The sequence below is a fragment of the Sapajus apella genome, unplaced genomic scaffold (assembly GCF_009761245.1).
Source record: "Sapajus apella isolate SASKATOON/1434 unplaced genomic scaffold, GSC_monkey_1.0 scaffold6, whole genome shotgun sequence".
In the NCBI taxonomy this organism is placed as follows: domain Eukaryota; kingdom Metazoa; phylum Chordata; class Mammalia; order Primates; family Cebidae; genus Sapajus; species Sapajus apella.
In genome coordinates this window covers 38,414,166-38,423,605 of record NW_022436946.1, presented here as the reverse complement: position 1 = coordinate 38,423,605, position 9,440 = coordinate 38,414,166, and the positions used below count along the sequence as shown (strand labels likewise).

Sequence of the window (9,440 nt, the reverse complement as noted above, 5' to 3'; positions counted from 1 at the left end):
GAGAGATGAGTTGCAAGGATGCAAGGAATGGTAAGACTAAGATTCGTAGTCTGTGAACCTAAGTGGATGAAAGTTGGAAGAATCAGGTGGAAAAGAACATTTCAAATAGACGATAAAGAAAAGTATATGACCTTTTCAGGCTGTGGTCCGCTTTGTTAAAGAGCAAAAGGAAGCAATTCCTCAAATCGATGCCATGCTCCTCTTCTTTACAACGATGGAATTATTTCAGGAATTGGGGTGGGAGTGTGCTTGAAACCACAGCTTTGGATCCCGGTTTCTTTCTTGAGCTACACTGTTTATTTAGGGCCACTAATTTGATGACTGAGCTTGGGCAAATTGTTACTTACTCTCTGTGACTTAATCTTTCCATCTGTACAACGGGGATAATGTGGAATCTGGAGTTTTGTGAGAGTTGAGATAAAATACGTGAAAACTTAATGAAATTCAACAAATATGTGGAGTGAAAGATGAACGAATCACGACACATCTCAGGGATTTCAAAAAGTTGTATAAGGACCAGATCTTCAGGCTCCCTCCGCTCCGCAGGAGACCCGGGGAGCCGGCGCGAGGCGCTGTCGCTCAATTCTTGGCCCATTTTCCTCATAATGGTTTGGCCGCGTTTTACCTCACGATTCTCTGGTCCGGGGCTGCGGCTTCAGCTCGCTCCGCCACGGGGCGCACATCCGCCAGCCTCTGTGGGCTCAGCTAAGCAAGATGCCGAGGCTAGAGAGCCGCGTCCAGTCTCCTAGGCAACCACATCAACTTCCGGCTTGAGCCGCGGTCCCGGTTGGCAAGAGGCAGCGTTTCTGCCACGTGACCCGCGCAGGCGCCTTGTGTGCCGCAGGGCGCGCGTCCGCTGACCGGAACACCGGCCGTGTTGCGAAGTTGGCCTTCCCAGTCCCGGCTTGGGCGGTCCCTTGGGAAGTGGCTCCCCGAGGGACAGCCGGGCCTGGGGGCGGGGCCCGTGCTCGTCTCCGAGCTCTAGAGATTCCGCTGAGAACGGAGAAGCGCGGCGGCAGCAAGACGCCTTCTCTGGAGCCGCCGAGCTGGAGTTGGAAGTGGAGCTCCGTGGGGCTGGGCCCCCGGCTGCAGGGCAGCGGCTCCTGCAGCCTGAGGACCCGGCGGAGAATGAGAAAGAGCCGGAGATGGTGGCGGTCTCCCAGCCGAGCGGTGGGACTGGGAGCATGCTGCGGTGGTTCACCACTGTGATCCTGTTTTCTTGCTTCCTGGGGCTGGTGAGATCCCGGGCTGCAACCCTCCCAGGCCAGGGCGTTCGAGTCTCGCCTTCGCCACTTGCAAACTGACCTTAGGCGCGTTACCTAATCTGTCTGGGCCTCAGTTTCATCATCTGGAAAATGGGCACACTTCTAAAGTTGGAGTGTTACTGTTAAGTGCAAGAGATTTTCTGAATATGTTTTTCAGCTCCAGCAAGCCTTTTTATTTTTTTATTGAGACAGAGTCTCGCTCTGTTGCCCAGGCTGGAGTGCAGTGGTGCGATCTGGGCTCACGGCTCACTGCAGTCTCCGCCTCCCGGGTTCAAGCGATTCTCCTCCCTAAGCCTCCCACACAGCTAGGACTACAGGCGTCCGCCACTATGCCTGGCTAATTTTTGTATGTTTAGTAGAGGCGGGATTTCACCATGTTGGCTCGGCTGGTCTCAAACTCCTCCTGACTTCAGGTGATCCACCTGCCTCGTCCTCCCAAAGTGCTGGGATTACAGGCGTGAGCCACTGCGCCCGGCCCAGCGAGCCTTCCTGCTTCTTCGTGGGATGGGAAGGTTGCAAGTTGCCCAGGGCTTTGGCCGCTGCTCTCCTCACCCCGTCACTCAACCCCCAAATTATTACACAGAAAAACTGCTTTTCTTCTTCCTGGTGGTCTGACTTAATTCGTACAACTGCGTAATTTTGCAGATAAGGGAATAGGCCCAGAGGGGAAAGTGACTTTTCTGGATCACACAGCTGGTTACTTAACCAGCCAGGAATATGTCTCTTGCTTTGCCCACAGCCCTATTTATTAATAAAACCAACTTGAGATTCTTAAATGTTTTTCTTGGAGCAAACTGCAAGGCTAGAAGCGACTTTTGCCAAACCCTGGGCCGCCCCTTGATTCACTTTTGGGAAACCTGCCCCTTATCACCTGATATATGATCCTTGGGGAGTTGGGAGGATAAGTCCTCTGAAGAGTCATTTGTGGTCACTTAGCATCTCAGGGACTCTGAGCCAGAATTGTTTCTTTAGAGTATTTTGATTAGGGGCAGTGGGGAGGGGTGAAGAAAGAAATCACTTCAGACTTTTGGTGAGTCTTCACTGAGTGTCAGGTCTGTTGTAAATCCTTTGAAGACATGAACTAATTTGATTAGATTCTGTGCGCAGACTTCTCTCGAAGTACTAGGTGCTTGCTGTGCACCTGGACCCACATTGGTCCTTGGTCTTGGACTGTTAATGATTGGGCAGGGGGCGCACTTCATGCATTTAGAGCAGAGCAGGGCAATTAGAATCGATATTCTGGAAATGTAGACTGATAGGAAACATTTTTTTGTGTCCAATGAATTTCCTTTGAAAGTCAACTGTAATCCTTACTTCTTGCTAACACTGCATTGTCTGAGTAAAGTGGTGTTGTTAAACTCATTCCATACTTGGGCATATAATATTTTCTAAGCAACCTTTACTGACTGTAATTCTGATGGCTTGGAAGAAAAGTGTAGATTTAGAAACATTTAAATTGTTTATCTCCTGCATGTTTTATATGTATAGTTCAGGGGAAGGACCCCATATGCATCCAGAAATATTGCTGTTTAACAACACCAAAAAAAAGAATAATATTTTGATGTTTTGATGTTTCCCAGTGGCTCAGTCAGAACTCACTACGGCCTCAACCTCAAGGCTTAAGCAATCCTTCCACCTCAGCCTCTCTAATGACTGGGACTACAGGCATGAGCCACCACACCTGGCTGTATTTTTTAATATTACATTTTATTAACAATACAGAATAGTCTTTTAAAGATATCGTTCAGAAAAGAAACAAGATTGCAACAACAAAATTAATTTCGTAAAAATTGAGAGGTGTCAAAACAAAAAAAAGTTTTAGTCAAAACTAAAAAACAGTAGTCTAATTCCCTGCATTACATTGTAAATCCCAAGCCCTGTCCCCCTTTTTTATAGTGGAAGAAGCTACCACATAGTTAGACAATATTTTAATTATTGTAAGTAAAAGCTTTTGTCTTTGTAAATTTCAGGGATTGAGTGTTGCTATACTCGGACCCACGTTTCAAGATTTGGCAACAAATGTGAACCGAAATATCAGTAGTCTGTCTTTCATTTTTGTGGGTCGTGCCTTTGGATATTTGAGTGGCTCCGTGATTGGTGGAGTTCTTGTTGACGTCATGAATCATTTTTTACTTTTGGGTAAGTAAATGCTAAGTTTACTTTCTTTATGACTGTCAGTGAATTTACAACTTGTCTTTGAAAATATGAAAGCACTAGCATGGAGAATGGTTGGCAGCCGAAATGGGTAGTGTTTAGGTGTCCTCAATGGCAGTTGGGTTTCCCTGGTACCTGCTTTCACCTTGACAGCTAGAGAAGATCTGTGCTGGGGCCCTCTGGAAATTTAGATGAGCTCTAAACTGTGTTAGCAATCCTTAGCCTTCCCAACCACTGTAATTTAGATACCGCTCCTGGATCACATACTGGTTGTCCAAAAAACTCTGCTTATCGGGGTTTAGGCAGATTTCCTGGGGCCACCATAGATCAGCAGGAGCTCCTTGACCCTGCCCAGCCTGCACCCTGCACTGGAAATGAAGATGGGAGGGTGGGTGAACTGATGTAGGCTACGTTTTTGTCCCTACTGCCCCACGTCATCGTTGGACAACACCAGAGGGCTCTGTCTCACCTGGGAAATAGGAGGCAAAGCTTCTTTTTTTTTTTTTTGGGACAGGGTCTTTTCTCCCTCTTTTGCCCAGGCTAGAGCTCAGTGATGCGATCTCTGCTCACTGCAACCTCCGCCTCCTTAGCCTCCCAATTAGCTGGGACCACAATGTGAGTCACCACAGCTGGCTAATTTTTGTATTTTTAGTAGAGCTGGGGTTTCACCATGTTGCCCAGGTTGGTCTGGAACTCCCGAGCTCAAGAGATCAGCCTCCCAAAATGTTGGAGTTACAGGTGTGAGCCACCACACCTGGCCTGGCAAAGCTTTGAACATATACTTTTAAAAAAATAAATTGAAATATTTAGAGAAAATTTAGATTAATATGATAAAATTCTTTTGGAAGCAAGAATAATAATTTGTTATTGTTAATGAATTAATAAATAATCCCTCTTATTTCCAAAGTGGGTAGAAAGAACATGTTTCTTATCATTTCCTCCCTATTTCTCAAACTAATTTATTTAGTAAATTTTTCTACAACCTACTCTAGTAGTTGCATTTTATTTTTGTCTTTTTAATTTTTTGCCTCATGTCTAAAAATTTCTTTTAGGTTCTTCAATGTGAATAATTTAAATTAATTTTGGCTTGTCTCCTTTGGTATAAAACTTTGCCTTGTGGTATAATTTACAGTTGGATTATTAGCAGTGCTGGAAATGTATTTGTGTTATAACTTTATATTTCATAGTCCATAAAGATTATAAAAGATTCCAATAACGTAACCACTTTTAGAAGCGAAAACTCTCATCTACTCATTACCTAATTTAAATCTGACCTTATTTTGCATGTTTGGACATTTATGATGTTGACTTGATCTATGACTTTGCATGGATATTATTTTTTATAGTTGACTTTCTACCTTCTCAGGAGTGTCAATGTTGGCTACCACAGTTGGTCTTTATCTTGTTCCTTTTTGCAAGACAGCAGCATTACTCACTGTCATGATGTCTGTCTTTGGTGCTTCAATGGGCATTCTGGATACAGGTTAGTGAGCTCTTTGTGTCATCTCTGGGAGTAGGGACTTTCTACTAGAAGAAGTACAACAGATAATGTTAAACGATCACTTGCAATGCCGCGTAAAATGACACAGACCTACTGAGTTGGTCGTGGAGTCCCTCAGAATGAATCAGCCTTCTAGCAGCTATTCTTGCTAATTAGGGGGCCTATTTCTGAGCAGCCAAGTCTGAAATGGACTTAAAGAATTTTGCTCTATGAGAGATGGTTGATTTACAATGTCAACAGGGAAGGCCCTGTGTGGGTAATTACAGTGCAGGTGAATAGGCTTTCATTTTGGGGTAGAACTTTATCGTGCTCATATGGGAGGAGTTGACCAAGTTTGGAACCACTGTTTGGCTGAGAAAGCATAGAAACAGCAATCCAGCTTGACACGTACCTTGACTTCCAAGCCAAGAGAGATTCGTGCTGTGGACTAGACTCTCTTTCTTTTCTGTTCTTTTCTGTCCCAAAAGTTTCCGCCCTCCAGCGGTAGATTTTTTCCCGTATTGTCATGTCTTTTAAAACCTACTAAGTAACACAGGTGACATTTGTTTATTCCTAAAATCAGCTTTCTACCCTTCCCTTCCCTGAGCTGCTGTTATGTGATCTGTTGGGGAAATATTTTATTTTACTTCAGGCTTAATTTGGTTATGAAATTATAGGGTGGAATTATATATTTATCTGAAAATATCTGTTGGAAAAAAAAGATAGCCCAAGATGTATTGCTTCTTGCCTTTCTCCTCCTAGATGTTTAAACAGTATAAATGCAGTTGCTAAATGGTGTGCTTGTTTCCTCTAATGGGCACACCAGAACCCTGGAGTATTCAGGTTCTTGGATGTACATTTTGCATCTGTTACATACATAAGTAAGTAATTTTCCTCAAGTGGTTACCAAGAGCAAGTACAGAAAACTCTGGTATGGCTACTATCTGATGATAAAATTTTGCCTTCTAAATATATATATGTAAAATATTAATATATGAATATTTCTTCCCCAGTCTGATGTTAGAACTGCATTATAAAAAGCCTCTTGCTAGTGTCCTTGGCTCTTGGAGGTAGTGGTTTACTAGACTGTAGCGTTCGATTTGTGAGTATGCGATGTTATAATGCTTAGCGTTGTCTGGTGGTAGTGGGTTAGAGTTCCTTTTCAGAGTTGATTTAATTGCAGTGTTTGATAATTAGAATATTATAATGCTTGTGCCGTGTAAAATAAACTCACTTCCTTTCTGACAAGTGAACTTTAAAAAAAAAATAAGCGACTTTGTTTAACTTAAATAATTTTTCCCATCTTTCATTGATAGGTGGTAACGTCCTTATCTTGGCTCTTTGGGGGGACAAAGGAGCCCCACATATGCAGGCCTTACACTTCTGTTTTGCTTTGGGTGCCTTTTTGGCTCCACTGCTAGCTAAACTGGCATTGGGTCCGACAGTGTCTGCTGAAAACCACACAGAGTCTGACTTTCATCATCCTGCACTCAACCGATCATCTGACGCTGACTCAGGAGTTCTGTTTGGAGTACCTAATGATATGAATTTACTGTGGGCTTATGCCGTTATCGGAACTTACATGTGCATAGTTTCTGTCATTTTGTTTGCTCTGTTTTTAAAGAATAGCTCAAAGCAGGAAAAAGCAAGAGCATCTGCTCAGGCATCTCGAAGAGCAAAATATCACAACGCCCTTCTTTGTCTCCTTTTTGTGTTCTTCTTTTTCTATGTTGGAGCCGAGGTAACATATGGCTCTTACGTTTTCTCATTTGCAACCACCCATGTTGGCATGAAAGAAAGTGAAGCCGCTGGGTTGAACTCCATCTTCTGGGGGACATTTGCAGCCTGTAGGGGCCTGGCAATCTTTTTTGCTACATGCTTACAACCTGGAACCATGATTGTGTTGAGTAACATTGGCAGCCTGACTTCATCTTTATTTCTGGTGCTTTTTGACAAGAACCCAGTTTGTCTCTGGATAGCAACTTCAGTGTATGGGGCCTCAATGGCAACCACATTTCCCAGTGGTATTTCTTGGATTGAACAGTACACGACCATCCATGGGAAATCTGCAGCATTTTTTGTAATTGGTGCTGCCCTGGGAGAAATGGCTATTCCTGCAGTGATTGGAATTCTTCAAGAAAAATACCCTGATTTGCCTGTAGTGCTGTATACCTCTTTGGGAGCATCAGTAGCCACTGGTGTTTTATTTCCTGTGATGTATAAATTAGCCACTTCACCTCTTAATCGCCAGCGAAAAGAAAATAGAAAGAGTGAGGACCAGAAAGCTTTGCTTTCTAGCTCCGGGCTAAATGAATATGAGGAAGAGAATGAAGAGGAGGATGCAGAAAAATGGAATGAAATGGATTTTGAAGTGATTGAAATGAATGATACAATGAGGCATTCTGTAATAGAGACATCTGGAAATAGTTTGACAGAGTCCACAGCTGAAATCTGTAACCAGCCCATCAAATGCAGTGGTGTTTGAGTCCTCTCCTGTTAATACTGGCAACTCCCATGTGAAGCACTTTCCTGAAACCAGGACAAAAGGGACTAACATTTAGAGAAGATGGATTACGCACTGACATCCTTGATAATTGCCACTTCTAAGGAGGCCATTCAGAGCAGAGCATTCGCAGAATTTCACCATGCTTTGGGGATTAAAATTTCTAGATCCAATTATAGCGAATGCTAAAAAGTTTTGAAATGTTCTGTAATTCCCAGAGTCTTCCATAAGTAACCAAATGGTCTCAAACACATACACTGGGATCTTGTTATAAGGCTAGTATTTGGCATGTGACTGATTAGGAAATATTTTGTGGTCTCTACCCCTCAGAGCATGCAAAGAGGCGTTTGTCTTTGAGAAGTTGGGTATTCTCATAGAATGAGACCGTGTAGGAGGTGAATTCATTGGTTGAACAAATTATCAGGTATCAATACTTTGCCAGGAAAGTTGAGAATAGTTTCGTAAAAGAAAAATGGAGAGATACTTTTATTAATTGCTTTACCTTATCTGTAGGGTTGGATCATAGAATGCTTATGACTCATTTGATGTCTCACTTCAGTGAAGAGAACACAGAACAGGGCCCAAGGGGCCTGGCTTCAAGCCTTGACTCCTAGCCTTGCCCTCTCACTTAACATAGGCCTCATTTTTCTCGCCTCCTGATCGGTGATTCTAGAAATGAAAATGAGATGATTTCCAAATTGGGAATCCATAAGCTTTAAAGTTTGTGCAAAATGTCTGCTAGAAATTAGTACAAGGCCCCCCCCACCGTTCTTCATGTCAAATGAGAAGTGAAACCAAAATGATAAATAGCTTTAAGAATGTGCTAATGAAAAGAAAAAAAGACAAAAAAAAAGTGCTAATGATAAGTGATTACGTCAGTTTAATGTACTTAATGTTTAATACCTTATTTGAATAATTACCTGAATTTAGTACTGCATTTCATTGACTCGTAAGTTGCAGTTTTTGCCCCCACGCTTTTAAAGTCTCTGAAATTAGGGCATGACATACAATCAGTGATCATTTAACATTGTGACAAAGTCCAATTGGCATTTTTTCCCCATATGTATATATTAAATAATGTGTTTTACAATCAGTGGCTTAGATTCAGTGAAATACAGTAATTCATTCAATTATGGAGAGGATACTATCTCTACAGACATTTTAAAAAGAAGTTATTTTTATATGCTAATATTCTGTGTTCAAATAGGATTTGGACACACTATGTTCTAATTTTAAAAGCTGTTTCAGAGTTACATTAGAAGTAGCGCTGTAGATGGAGTCTTTTGAGGTCCTTTGCCTACCTCAGTAACAGAGGCTGGGTCTGAGCCTTGCTCAAGATTAGCTCTTCACCACATCTGGGTGGTGATCATATCGTAATTACTGTAAACCAGGTTGCAAGTGTAATTTACAGTGAGGCACAGTCTTTTCCAGTGATTGGAATACTTGTGTCACCCATCCACAGATTCTCCTTCCTGAGTTTGAAATACCTGGGAAACCAAAGTAAAGATTAGAAAGTGATTTGGTGGCTTAGGAGTCAAGGATCAGAAAGGGTATTTCTTATGTGCATGGCAAAATTGGTGCAGACAATCCTTTGAAAACTGCCTAGAATTGATGAAATTTTGTTTACTTCCTCCAGTTTTATGCTGAATAACATCTAATTTCTACCTGATTGGAGTAGTTGTGCTTTCTTTTACTTAATTTCTGTAAATGTGGAATTGTTTTGTCTTAAGTAAAATACAGCATCTTTCTTGACCACTGCCCATTCACCTTATATGCCTGCCACAATGTTGGTTCATGTAAAGGCCTAACAACTTTGGAGAGGGCTGGTAGAGAAGTTAATGGTTAAAACCCTCTTGCTCTTTTTATTTTTTTGGAGGGTGGGTGGGTGGAGGACGTTGTCTCTCTCACTCTTACCACCCAGGCTGGAGTGCAGTGGCATGATCTCGGCTCACTGCAACTTCTGCCTCCCTGGTTCAAGCGATTCTCCTGCCTCAGCCTCCTGAGTAGCTGGGATTACTGGCATGTGCCCCCATGCCCA

The 9,440-nt window shown here is 42.6% G+C and overlaps 1 protein-coding gene across 1 annotated transcript; it reads left to right on the top strand.

The window, feature by feature from the left end:
- Window positions 1–820: 820 nt before the first annotated feature.
- MFSD4B (major facilitator superfamily domain containing 4B) lies at window positions 821–9,154 on the top strand. Its single transcript, XM_032275022.1, is given in 5 exon segments — window positions 821–1,235; window positions 3,236–3,404; window positions 4,786–4,902; window positions 6,216–7,359; window positions 7,361–9,154. Coding segments are annotated over 5 exon segments (1,620 nt in total). The 5' UTR covers window positions 821–1,145; the 3' UTR covers window positions 7,461–9,154.
- Window positions 9,155–9,440: the final 286 nt, after the last annotated feature.